The sequence below is a fragment of the Schistocerca gregaria genome, chromosome 8, assembly GCF_023897955.1.
Source record: "Schistocerca gregaria isolate iqSchGreg1 chromosome 8, iqSchGreg1.2, whole genome shotgun sequence".
Lineage (NCBI taxonomy): Eukaryota > Metazoa > Arthropoda > Insecta > Orthoptera > Acrididae > Schistocerca > Schistocerca gregaria.
This window is the reverse complement of record NC_064927.1, coordinates 421,903,882-421,918,320: the sequence shown is the minus strand read 5'-3', so window position 1 is coordinate 421,918,320 and position 14,439 is coordinate 421,903,882. Positions and strand designations below refer to the sequence as shown.

The 14,439-nt window shown below is 40.9% G+C and overlaps 1 protein-coding gene across 3 annotated transcripts in view; it reads left to right on the top strand.

Moving 5' to 3' along the window:
- LOC126284485 (jmjC domain-containing histone demethylation protein 1) overlaps positions 1-14,439 on the top strand; it is a 118,734-nt gene that overhangs the window by 83,974 nt on the left and 20,321 nt on the right. For all 3 annotated transcript variants that reach the window (XM_049983445.1, XM_049983442.1, XM_049983443.1), the window contains 2 exons: positions 2,144-2,574; positions 8,903-9,223. In XM_049983445.1, the coding sequence (XP_049839402.1) occupies positions 2,144-2,574; positions 8,903-9,223 (752 nt within the window). The remainder of the gene's footprint in view (positions 1-2,143; positions 2,575-8,902; positions 9,224-14,439) is intronic.

Here is a 14,439-nt window from a genome sequence, read left to right as displayed (position 1 = left end):
ATGAGGAGAGGACTGTTGATGACACAAAGCACTTGTATTTGGGTGACGTGGGCTCGACAGTGAACAGATGTGACCAGCTCAGATGCTGGTTTCAGTATCACTGCACAAACACTTTTGCGGCATTATGGAGTTCCTCAGGGCCAGCAGCACACTGTTTTTTCTGGTGTCCAACAGCTGAACCTGCTTGTCTTTGGAGAGTTAGGCCCTTTATTAGGATGGTTTTTATGGGCTGGTTCCTGGGCTTCCGTGTGGAGCTGGTGCGGATTCCCTGACATGTCGCTTTTGACAGACTGATGTCACCCAACCGATGTAACATTCTTTTTTACGACATGCTGTTTATATTCTAGGTATAGCTCAAAATGAACCAAGTTCCTCCAAAGTTAAAAATGATCTAGTGATATCACATTTGATTTTCGGCCTAGGTATCTGTATTGTTCTGCATGAGTTTCATGCCTAGTATAGTTGCTTCTTGATCTAATTTCCACATTAAGTTGCAGTTATCCATAACTCCTCCTTAGAGACAGATGTTTGCCATTGATGTCTGAGGTAGTTTCGAGTTAGTTTCTTGTCACCCTGGTTAAACATATATACCTTCCCACCTTCCTTTTGTATAAGTTTGAGTGGTCCCTGGTGCGGTAAATAGCTTTATAATCACTGATTACATCCCTACACTGACTGAATAAAGAAGTTTCAGAAAGTATGTTGTAAGCAGGCATAATATTTTTCTCCCTTGTGAATGAGTTTGTGATCCAACTGTTCAAGATAATATTCAGAATATATGTAGAAAATCACAAGAATTGTTTTTGTTTCCTCTATTTCTGAACTTGTGTATCTCCCTGTCTACAGCTGGCAGAATCTCATCGGCACTATCACTGATGCGCAATCAGAAAATTTATACATGGTGTTTTCCACACTTCTTAGTGCTCAAATCCTTGATGCTGGGTGTGTTATAGAAACATCCAAATACTAAATTTGATTCATGTTTCGTGCTTATCTTCTGCTAAATTATCTCATTCTGCTACAAGAGAAGTTGCTTCATGTGTGTAATGCACTCCTGCCCTAGTAACTTGTAAGCTATGTTTTCACCTTGTGTTTGTGAGTAGCAGTCGTCACCATTTAAGCTGGCCACAAAGATGAGCGAAGGATGGGATCTGAGTCCCAGTGACAAGTATCGTGGGTGTAAACATGAACCATTTGCAACCTGCTTCTTCCATTGCATTTAGCAGCTACCAATAGCGTTTTGTCCATATGTCACAAGAAATCCCCTCAGCAAATGTAGTGAGTCGACACTAATCTCCCTTCCTGACCTGACTGCTATTTCCTTGAGAGTTTCTATCACCCATATCACATTGAGGCCCTTAGTGTCAGCCAGTCTCTTCCTATGTACTCAAGTCCAGACTTTGCAGGAAGATCAGCTCCAGTCCCAGCAGGTAAAGTGGTTCCTGCTGACTCTGGATCTTGTCTGCAGTAGTCAACACCTCAGGCCTCTTGTCAGAAGGAGAAAGTGTTCCCACATTTAGGATGCCATGTCAGTTACCAGGAGGAAGAACAGCTGGTTGGTGTGCCGTGTAACAGAGAGAGAGAGAGAGAGAGAGAGAGAGAGAGAGAGAGAGAGAGAACAGGGTTTTATTGTGTTGTTAATGTTTGCTTCTTTAAAAATATATCCTACTTTTCTCCAAAGAGTTTTTATTGAATTTCTTGTTCCAATACAGAGTATATGATTGAATTATCATTTCTGCAGCCACTTAACTTATTTTTCATGAAAACGTGCTGGAATTAAATGGTAGCAAAAGCACAAATATGTTTGATCACTGATATAGATAAACATCCTTATTTAAATTTTGTATAGAAAACTGCTGCAATTTTGATTTCATTCAATTTTAGGAATATTGTGAAATGTGTGGTTGTGTTCCACTGGGCAAAGTTAAGATGGGGTAATGATGGTGGGTTGAGAGGAACCATGAGGTAAGTAAGTAAAACTGTTAGTAATATAAAGATAAGTTTTCACCTAATTTATTCTCAGTCTCTGCAATTTGCAGAGATTAGGGGTAACGAAGTTGTACAATTTGTTATTTGAGCTAATGTGGCTCAGTCTGACTGTGCTTGTAAGTAATGTGACATTTAGTGTAATATTTTCTTGCAGGAAGAGTCATTAAATGGTGACGGGCACCAACAAGAGAAAAATGATAAAAGGGAAGGAGGACCTGAGACAGGAGGGAAACCTCAGCAGTCTCCCTCAGAAGGTGAACCGCAAGATGCAGGAGGCGGCGGCGGCGGTGGCGGTGGTGGTGGTGGTGGAGGAGGGGGAGGAGGAGGAGGAGGACGGGGTTCGACATCAGATGGAGCGGATCAGCCGCCCCCTTCGCGATCCGTCCCACCTCCATCCCCTCTTTCGGCCTCCTCTGAACCGCGAAAGCTCGCCCTTCGCACACAGCTTGCCCACCAACTGTCTGCCAACTCCACAAAGCAGTTACGCAAACCTACCCACGTAGTTCGACCAACGCCGCCACCACCCCACGTTGCACCTATTACGAACCCTATATTAGATCCAGCTGCACTTGTACAAGTTTTCAGGTATGTGATAAAAGCTGTTTGTTAATGATAGTATTTTTTTGTTTTTAAAAAGTGTATGACAGTTAAGAATAATATTATGAAAAGGATAGTTTAATATTCACCATATAGAGGAGACGTTGATTCGTAGATAGGCGGAGAATGCTATACATTTTAACTTTTGGTCAAAAAGCCTTCTTCTGAAGTAGAAAACACACAAACTTTCACACAAGCACAAATCTGATATAACAATTAACAATTTATGAGATATGAAACAGCATTGTGTTTCCTGAAAATGACTAAAACATATGAACTTTAATAACTAGCAGCTACTTCATTTGCAAAAGTGAATAAAAGCTTGCAGAAAATAAAACGAAGTCAGCATCGAGTGTCAGTAGATAGATCAAGACAGAGAAATTGGCAGTGGAACGCTGTGATGCATGTTATCTTATCCTTGATACTACCTGAAAATATTAAAATGGCTTGCTGCACTGAAATAAAGAGATTTTTTTAAAGTTCTATGTGGTCCAAACTCACTGTTTAAATCTGTCAGTAGCTCTCACATAATTTTCACAAACTTCCCAGTTCCCAGTGTAAAGGTTAAGGCAGTAGAACTATGGTAGGTGCAGTGTGGTGTGCAATTTAGTAATAGTTTCATGAACAACATGTTCTAGTAGTTTGTGACACTTCCTTTCAATCTGAGTGGACTCTGTGAGTCCACGAGAGTCCGCAGCTCGTGGTCGTGTGGTAGCGTTCCCGCGCCCGGGTTCCCGGGTTCGATTCCCGGCGGGGTCAGGGATTTTCTCTGCCTCGTGATGACTGAGTGTTGTGTGATGTCCTTAGGTTAGTTAGGTTTAAGTAGTTCTAAGTTCTAGGAGACTGATGACCATAGATGTTAAGTCCCATAGTGCTCAGAGCCCATTTGAACCATTTTTTTGAGTCCACGAGACCCCAAAAGCATTCATGAGGTCTCAGCTGACTCCCATAGCTCAGTATTTTTAGCACCAAGTATTTGCATTCACACTATGAAAGTAAACTTGTCATAGCAGATGATATAAAAGAGATAATTGCTGCATTTCATCCACATCCCTACACTGTAAACCACTGTAGAGTGCATGATGGGTTAATCTCCATTGTACAACATATTAGAGTTTTTGTACCTGTTTCACTTATTAAATGCAGTGCACTGAAATGTCTGGCCGTATCTTGCAGTCCCTACTGGAGAATTATCTAGGTGGCTGTGGTATAATCTGTTCACAAGGGGATGAACGAATTCTGACCAGTGTGCGGGGAGCAGAGGAAGCGAGCTCTGCTCTCCGCCTGCTGGCATTTCGGCTGCAGAGGGGTGAGGGACAGTGGGGGGAACTAGTCATGCTTACTTCAGATAGTGCTGGCGCTACATTTGGACTGATACATCAGTTTATGCTCCAAGCAGCATTGATAGTACCATCTTCTGGCCACTGTACCAACTGTCATCTGCTATGTATTGTGTGTCTATGTAAGTAAAAACTGAGACAGTTGTATAAAAAGAGTTTAGAGGCTTTGAGGAATCGAAATTGATATTTTCCTGTTGAATGTTGGTGCTTGTTGCTACGAATTCCACATCAGTTCTCATCGACAGTTCAAAATTCAAAAGAACAAATAGTAAAACTTTAATTGTGGCAATGCAAAGAATTATTAAAATTTTTACATTTATTAACATATGTAACAATTAGTTGTAAGCACACACTAGTCACCTAGGATCAGTCTCATTGTATTCCTCATTTCTGCATAATGCATTATCGTTGTCGCTGTTATCTTATTGATTGTGCGGTATCAGTAATGATTTTATCTCTTGGGGAGTTCAACGAATCCATCACACATCCAGTAGTTTTCTTCCTCTTGGTGTATCTATCTGCAGTACCCTTCCTAGTTGTCAGCAATTACTCACATAAGGGATCCACTGGCAGTCTTTAAGGGTAGTGTCATTGGGCATTTCCCATGAAATGTTGTACGCCCTAAATAACTTTTTCACTTTTGACTGTGCCAACTGTACTGTACTTCCATCACAGCTATATGACAGCAAGTAGACAACCTCGTGGCCTATATCTTCAGATATTTCGGTTGCGTACAGCTATATGACAGCAAGTAGACAACCTCGTGGCCTATATCTTCAGATATTTCGGTTGCGTACATGACTTTTTAACAGGTCTGTGTTCTTGAATTAAAGAAAATAGAGCCTGCCTCCTCATGTTCTAATTGCAGGCAAGACACCTCTTTTACAGTAATTACAACTTCCTCACTTAGGTATCATACTGTGTCTGTCCACTTGTCTGTTACATTTTGAGTATTATCCATCTCAGTGACTGCCTTTGGAGGAAGATTTGGGAGAATCATATTCATAGTGCAGCCACAATTAATTGAATGAAAATAATAAGTAATTTCTATGAACATGTAAAAAAAATAATAATAATAATTCACATGTGGCTCAGGATTAGTTCCACTACCTTGAGCATACCAGCCAACTAACAAACCCTAAGCTAGAGAGGGGGTTCAGAAATCAGTGTTATTGCAGCTTCAGTCATTAAGTGAATAACAGGAAATTCATTGTTGTTGATTACTCAGAAACAGAGGCCCACAAAAGGTAGTATAATACCTGGAACCGTAATTAACTCTGCCACATGTGCGGTTGCCGCCACTCTGGGGACCTCTCTTTGTAAGGGAAATAGTACCAGGAGCTCCTACAATAAATAAACATAAACAAAATGACAATTTCAAAGTAATTCAGGCAAAGGGGAAGGCAGTTTACAATCACTGTTGGACTGAGATTATTTTTGCAAAAATTCTGAGTTTTCTCACAGGGCTCCTGGGCACATCACTGTTCATCTCATCAGCTCATCAAGAAGTATACTGATTTGTATCACAGCGCAACACTGTACGACAGTCACCTTGTATTGGCTACATATAGAAGGTTTTGGAGTAAACCATTGAGGTTGGCTGTGCTGGACACAAAACATGAAAACATGTGCAGGCTGAAGTTGACTGACTTTTGCCGATCCAGCTCTCATTCCTCTCTTTTTGAACAATATATATATATATATATATATATATATATATATATATATATATATATATATATATATATATATATTAGAAAGAAACTTCCACATGGGAAAAATATATTAAAAACAAAGATTCCAAGACTTACCAAGCGGAAAAGCGCCGGCAGACAGGCACATGAACAAAACACACAAACACACACACAGAATTACTAGCTTTCGCAACCGATGGTTGCTTCTTCAGGAAGGAGAGGGAAAGACGAAAGGATGTGGGTTTTAAGGGAGAGGGTAAGGAGTCATTCCAATCCCTGGAGCGGAAAGACTTCCCTTAGGGGAAAAAAAGGACAGGTGTACACTCGCGCACACACACACACACACACACACACACATATCCATCCGCACATACACAGACACACACACACACACACACACACACACACACACACATATATATATATATATATATATATATATATATATATATATATATATATATTTCTCGATTCCTCACGTAATTCTGTTTCTGGAAGCTTTGTAAGAAGGCCTTTGTGGAATAACTGACATCTGTCTTCAAGCATCCGCCAGTGCAGGCTTATGTCATTTCTGTAACACATTTTCGCACGTCAGACAACTCTATGGCCATTCATACTACCCTCGTCCATTCAGTATCCCCTGTTAGTTCTATGTGGTATAGATCCTACACATTTGAACAATATCCTAGGATGGGGTCCATGAGTGTTCTGTAAGCAATCTCTTCTGTAGACTAATCTTATTTTCACAGTATCCTACCAACAAAGGTAGTCTACATACAGTTGAACCTAGATGATCATTCCGTGTCATATTTCCACTAACTGTCAATATTCAGGTCTTTTTATGAGCTGATTGATTTTAGTGGCAGCTCATTGATGTTGTTGTCATAGGATACTACACAGCCGGAAAATAAAAATGCAAAACCACCAAGGACAAGGTCATTTTATTAACAAGTGATGTGACTGGCAGTTCATCATTGTAGGAGTGTATGATAACAAATCCAGATCAAATGAAATGCACATTTCACAGTAAAGGCTGCTGAAACATTTTTATCGGTACACAGTGTAACCCCTCTCTGGTGGCGACGCAGCCGTGTGTTCTCCCATGTAAATAATGACAGAGGCACCAACAGATTGTCCCAGGCATCTTGCACCTTTTGTTGGAGTTCGGCAATGGTTTTTGCAGGCTTTGGAGAATGAGTAAGTTCCCACTTCACCATGTCAATCACTTGTTTATTTAGTGAGAGATATGGTGATCTTGCTGGCCTGGGCAGTTGTTGTACACCATGAAGAGTACGTTGTGACACAGATGTATGTGGACGTGTATTGTCCTGCTGAAAAAGCACATCATCTCCCTGTTGAAGAAAGGACAGTAGCATGTGAATAAACATGTGCAATGTAGTGGGCACTGATTGCTTTATCCTACAGAAACACCAAATGTGATAGCAAGTTGTAACTGATAGTCCCCACTCCATGAAGTCTGTGGTGAGACCTGTGTGTTGTGAGCAGATGCACTCTGGAATAAGCAGCTCACCAGGTTTGCACCACTGGAGTGTATGTTTGTTACTCACATACCCTTTCCAGTCTCCAGTCAAATCTTTCATGGCACTGGAGTAGTCGTGCTTCGTGTTGTCATTGTGTGAGTGGTAACATGGCCAGAGGCTCACGTGATCTTTGTCCTGTGCAAGCAGATGATTCCCAGTGATCCTTGATGACACGTAAAGTGCAATATACGCCCTGATCTCTTTCCTGGATAATGTTCATTTAGCCATTGCTGCGCGCGCAATGTATTGATCTCGATGTGCATCTTTTATTATGTAGATATCCAGAAACTGGTCCATAGTGGGAATGTGCCACAGACTACTGCCGAAAACAGCAACACACCACCATACCTGATACCCAATGCCCAGCATGTGCAGCAATCTGCCATTGTCCATCCAGCTTCCCATGGGCCCACAATGCAACTCCGTTCAGATGGCTGAAGATGTTCAGTAAGAGTATATACTCATTGGTGAGGCATGGTTGTACACTAGAATTAATGTTGCAAACGCGGTTCACCTCAAAACGTAGCAAAATTACTGCCTGCAGGGTCAAAACAAGAGAGTGCACTGGCAAGCCTGCAGCACCATGTCTACATCTACATTTATACTCTGCAAGCCACCCAATGGTGTGTGGCAGAGGGCACTTTACGTGCCACTGCCCTTACCTCCCTTTCCTGTTGCAGTTGTGTATGGTTCGCGGGAAGAACGACTGCCGGAAAGCCTCCGTGCATGCTCGAATCTCTCTAATTTTATATTCGTGATCTCCTCGGGAGGTATAAGTAGGGGGAAGCAATATATTCGATACCTCATCCAGAAACACACCCTCTCGAAACCTGGACAGCAAGCTACACCGCAATGCAGAGCGCCTCTCATGCAGAGTCTGCCACTTGAGTTTGCTAAACATCTCCGTAACGCTATCACGCTTACCAAATAACCCTGTGACGAAACGCACCGCTCTTCTTTGGATCTTCTCTATCTCCTCTGTCAACCCGACCTTGTACGGATCCCACACTGATGAGCAATACTCAAGTATAGGTCAAATGAGTGTTTTGTAAGCCACCTCCTTTGTTGATGGACTACATTTTCTAAGGAGTCCCCCAATGAATCTGAATCTGGCACCCGCCTTACCAACAATTAATTTTATATGATCATTCCACTTCAAATCGTTCTGTATGCATACTCCCAGATATTTTACAGAAGTAACTGCTACTAGTGTTTGTTCCGCTATCATATAATCATACAATAAAGGAACCTTCTTTCTATGTATTCGCAATACATTACATTTGTCTATGTAAAGGGTCAGTTGTCACTCCCTGCACCAAGAGCCTATCCGCTGCAGATCTTCCTGCATTTCACTGCAATTTTCTAATGCTGCAACTTCTCACGATTGCTAATGACTATGAGATGTGAATGATTTAACACTGTAACCACTTGATATCCACATATTATAACCTGGTGCCACTGAACAGATCCATTGGGGGTGGTGCATTTTTTCCCAGCAGTATATATTTGTATGTTTGTGGAGTTCACAGTTTTACATTTCTGAACATTTAAAGCAAAGGATGGGATTACCACATTACAAAGGCCAACAATGATTAAGAGCGAGAAAGGAACAAAAAACATCTTTCATTTTTATTGAAACAGATTTTGTAATGCAGTTTTCTTTCAGTAATGTTAAAAAGATAACATTTCTTAAGCAGCACTCATTTTGATGACACACTATAGATTTTTCTCTGTATTTAAGGTTTCTGTCTGTGGAGGATCTCGGTCGGTGTGCCTCGGTATGTCGAGCGTGGTCCAGAGCATCCATCGACCCTCTGCTGTGGAGGCGTACCGACTTATCGAGGCGGCATCTCTCGGGCGTACTTCTGGCGGGCATCGTACGCCGGCAACCTGAGGCATTGCACCTCGACTGGACCACACCGCCACCAGCAAAACGGCATCTTGCGTGGCTCATCGCGAGGCTCCCGCAGCTACGAGAACTGTCACTGCAAGGGTGTTCCTGGGCTGGTGCCTCGGCTCTCCGCTCGTGCACTTGTCCTCCCCTCTCTGTGCTTGATCTCAGGTAAGTCTCAACGCAGTTTCTCATCAAATTGTAGGCTGTTCTATAAAATATACTGCTGGCCAAAATTAAAGCAACAAACTGCTATTTTCTCATCCTGTGATTGATTCACGGTAAAATCATACAAACTGTCAACAGATTTTATTACAATTGTGGTCTGCAGGGAAGATTGCATCCCGATCAACGGACAAAGATGCCAGCAATGACGTTAAGGTACTTGTCAAGTGGAGTACTGTTTCCAAGGTACCGTATTTACTGGAAGCTAAGCCGCACTTTTCTTCTGGTTTTTGTAATCCAAAAAACCACCTGTGGCTTAGAATTGAATGCAAAGTAAGTGGAAGTCCTGAAAAATGTTGGTAGGTGCCGCCAAAACTAACTTCCGCCGTCGAATATATGTAGCGCTTCACAGGCATCCTTTGCAGGCACAAAGATAAATACTGACCGGAGGGGGGGGGGGGGGGGGGGCAGGCAAGACCACTGCATTATCCAGTGAAGTAAATACAAATTCCGTATTGTTCATCTTCGAATGTAACAGCATTTCAATGTACTACGAAAATCCAACTGGCAAGGCTGTTTGGGATGTTTGTAAATTTGGCCAACTCTACATTCTGAATTTTTCCCTGCCTGTGAGAAGAGGTGGTTGCTAATAGGAACTTTTTATGAATTGTTATCACATGCAGTATTCTCTTCATCATAAGAATAATACGAATATAAAACTTTTGCCATGTATTCTTTTGTGTTTGCTGTTATTTCATTTAAATCCTGACTGCCTAATAAACTACGAAAGTAAGAGTGAGACAACAGTAAACACGGAAGAATATACATATCATGTCATGTTTATATTCGTATTATTCTTATGCGGAATAGTGATACAGTCAGAAATGAAGCACGGAAATTGACTAGATTTTTAAATCTAAGATGATCCTAATTTCTGTGCAGAATGTAATGTACTAAAGAGGCATCCGCAAAGATTTTCAAACGGAGAAATTTTTTCGCTAAACTCTTGTTCAGAACATTTTCTATCATATGCAGTATATTATTCGGTTCTTGTTGATCATTATCAAAGAAATCAGCAGTGTAAGTAACAACAAATAGCAGTCTCTTGCCATTGTTTTGCTAATGAGACGATTCCTCTCTTTTTTCTTATTGTTAGCTGTGGTAGCGCACACAAAACAAGTCATGCTTTGAGCGGCGACAGGTTGTAAGCACTCATTATCAGAATGCGACAAGCAATGCATGACACAGTACAGTAATGCATTTTCAGCTTAGAGTGATGTAAACATCTATAACAAAGAGAACGGCACTTATCAGATCAAAGAAAAATAAGCAGTCAATTCAAACCAGACGAAGCACGTGAAAAAGGAAGGGTACCTGTATAAATACGGACGGAATGCCTGACGCATAGCAATGGCTACCTGGTAAAGCTTAACTGCTAAGCTTACGACTCTAACCAAACTACTGTAGCTGTATCGTCATTCATTCGACCTAAATTGTGTCTCATATTACAATGGACCAACTTTGTTTTGATTTGGAGATGCAGCCTAAAACTTTTCTTTCACCTTGAATTTTGAGTCTCAAATTTCAGGTGTGGCTTAGATTCGGAAAAAATTTTTTCCTTGATTTCGAGTCTCATTTTTCAGGTGCAGCTTAGATTTGAGTGCAGCTTAGATTCGAGTAAATACGGTAGTCCCATATCCACAGTCGCTGTGTAAACTGTCACAGACAGTGCAGTATGGCACAGGGAAGACACTTACCAGACTCTGTGGTGAAGAAGAACGGAAGCAGGACAGTAGCAAACTGATGTGGATGAGGTGACAGTTTATAGAGAATGAAACTGTATCCAGGAACCACGACAGGGCTGACCACGTGTGACATCAGAAAGAGTGAACCGTTATTTGGTTGTAAGGGCATGGCAGTGCCACCTTAGTACTGCACTGCAACTGGCATCTGACCTTGCAGCATTCCCTGGACATGTTGTAGCGAGGCAAACAGAATTGTTGGAGAGCTGCTGTATCTTTACCTCTTGCATGTCGTCACAGAAGGGAACGTCTAGTGTGGAGCCGTCAATATGCCACCTGGAAGATCGAATGGTGGACCAATGTTTTTTTCACAAATGAGTGTCGATTTAGTATGGAGAGTTATTCTCAACAGATTCACATCTGGAGGCCACGTGGAACATGATTTCGGGACCCAAACATTGTGGAAAGGGACCGATATCGAGGAGAATCCCTAGTGCTGTGGATAAGGATTACGTTGACCACTCGAACACTCTTCATGAAATTGCACTGGTGAATCAACGAGATTTAACTGCTGTCAGATACCATATGGTACCATGTGGAGATCTTGGGCTCTCATGCGCGGTTGTTGCAAGATGCTGTGGGCCTGGACTTTGTATTGATGGATGATATTGCTCAGCCTAATAGATCATGTGAGGTTGATGTTTTTTTGGGAACAGAAGATATTGCACACATGGTGTGGCCTGGTCGCATGTCTGGGATGCACTAGGAAGACAGGTTGCATCACATCAGCATCCACCAACCATTCTCCAAGACTTCTGAGCAGCTCTGTAGGAAGAATGGGAATTATTGTTTAACCTGAGATTGATGACATCATTCACAGCATGTCCCATCATTGTCAGGCCCATATTGGTGCCAGAGGTGGTCACACTCCACAATGAGCGCATTAAACAGTTGTCGGAATATGTGTTCAAATCCGTTAAGTTGGAAAAAAAACTAATAATATTTTTGTCTGTCAGTATACATGTTGCAGTTGATGATGTTCTGTGTTCTTTTGTTTCCACTTTACTATCGTATGTTTATACTGTTTTGTGTGTGTGTGGGGGGGACACAACCTTGCAAAATTTCTGGTTGTTGCTTTAATTTTGGACATCAGTGTAATTGAACAGCTAATTTTTAAAGGGGTTTACATCAACCCTCACTCATTTGCGGGAAATTGATAAAAACTGTTTTAGTTGTATATTAACTTTATATGGATATCTTTATTGGCATTGCTTTTTTATATGATTCAAATGTGATTGTCAGACAAGAAATTGAATTTCTAATGTTATATTTTGGTAATGCAATTAATCGTTAAAAGCTGGAAAAGGATATCTTTTTAAAGCAAATACATGTGAAAGACACTGAAATTGCACACTCTTTTTTAATCAATTTAACATTACCTTGATTGCATACAATATAACATGTACAGTTCTACATTTCACAGTACTAATGTATTGTTCTACATCATTAATGAGTGTCACTCGTTGTCTTGGCTATCTTCTGCACAGGCCAATTCAAAATTTCATCACAGAAAAGTAAGTGTTCACCACCAGATGTATGGATCATGAAGGCTAATAACTGAAACTGAATTAAAGCCAGAGCATTGAAATTTCTGCGAGGAATCAAGACATCATAGTAGGCTGGTTCACATCCACAATATAGACCTCAGAAAGAGACATGAAGATCTTCTCAACATCAGAAAAAAAAAATCAAAAAATACAGACCAAAGTGACTAATCATATCATTTAAAGGAGCAAACAATTTAACACTGACTGATAGGTAAAATGTGTTTTAGAAAACTGAGGAAGAAATAGACTGGTGGCTAGAACAGGATTGCAGGCCTAAACCATGAAACACATCATGATATTACTTTTTAAACTGATCACTATTAATTAGGCAGATTTTATACTGAACATTTTCTCTGCCACCTTTTGCTGTTACAGTTCATTTCTTTTCATTTTCTTTCATGTGTTCTTGATTACATTCAGCAGTTAGTTAACTGCATGTTAAAGTAAAATTCTAAACGCATTTAGAGTGGGGAGTGACCAGTCTTTCATAAAGCACATTATCCTTTAACCATTACTTATCTTATCATTGTACCATCACCTCTCCTTGTATATTTTGCTACCACGTTTCGTTCTGTTCATGCCAAATGCACTTTCCTTGTTTTGGTTCACAATATTCTTGAAAACATAACCCTGTGTTGCATGAATTTCACTGCAGTGGACAACTTATAATGGTCAGTTTTCTGGCATTTTCAGTGAGTCATGAGGCTGCAAACGCATGCAGGACACAACACCAGTAGGGAGTGCCCATTGCAGTGAACTGTGTCCATTTGCAGCCTCAGGACTGATTGAAAATGCCAAAGAAGCGACCATTAACAGCTGTCCTCTGTAGTGGACACTATGCGCGGATTAAGGAAACTAAAGAAAAATGCATTGATTTGTGAGTTGGTTTGGAGAGACCATTGTTTCTCTCCTCTTGCCCCTCCCCTCAGATGGGGAGCTTACAAATTGTTCTGCTTCTTGCATGTTGAACACTACTCAGTCTGTTTCTGCTGGCCGCTTCCTGCAAGCCCCCCTTTTAACTTGCTATTGTTTTGCTTCGTTCTGGACTATACTTTAAAATCTTCTTAGGTTATAGTTTGTCATTCATTTTCCTAACATTGCCATACCAAAAAAGTTGGTGATCCCTGGTTTTGTCAACTTTGGTGCCCAGAGAATCAAATTATGTTTTGTCAATGTTTTTCATACACTGCATCCATGAGACATTAGCTTCACGTTACACATGACCCAATTCCATCTTGGATGATGATAACAAAGAGTTGAAATTTCTTGTTGATCCCTAAGCCAAGGCAACTCTCTTATGCAAATGTCTTCACATTTCCCATCTGTTGTCAGACTAGAGACACTGGCATTATTCATTGTGTCTAATTGCTTATGTCAAAATCTGCTGATTTGCTCTCCTGCTGCAACACACTCAGGTTGTGCATATTGATCTTAGTCTCCTTGCTTGAACATCATCTTTAACTTTTATAGCATGAATGCAATATCTTCATCATCATTTACTATCATCAATTAATCACCAGCAAGCAGTAATCTGAAGTGGTAAGCCTCCCTTCCATCTATTCTCATTCACTTTCTTAATACACTAGAGTAGTAACATTTCAGACAGAACAAAGAAATAATTTATTTTTATTTTTCAGCATAATCTCCACATAAGCCTATACATCTTTCCCAGTGATGCCTCCATCTTTTTAACCTGTCCAGATAATAGTTACTGTCTTTCTTTGCAAAACAGTTTTTTGCAAAGGTGGTGGTCTCTTCATTCGATGAACATTTCTGCCATCCAAGCTCAAGTTTTAGCTGAGGGAACAAAAAAACATCACTTTGGGGTAGATGTGGTGAGTAAGGAGGGCGCCCAAACAGTTGAAACTGCAAT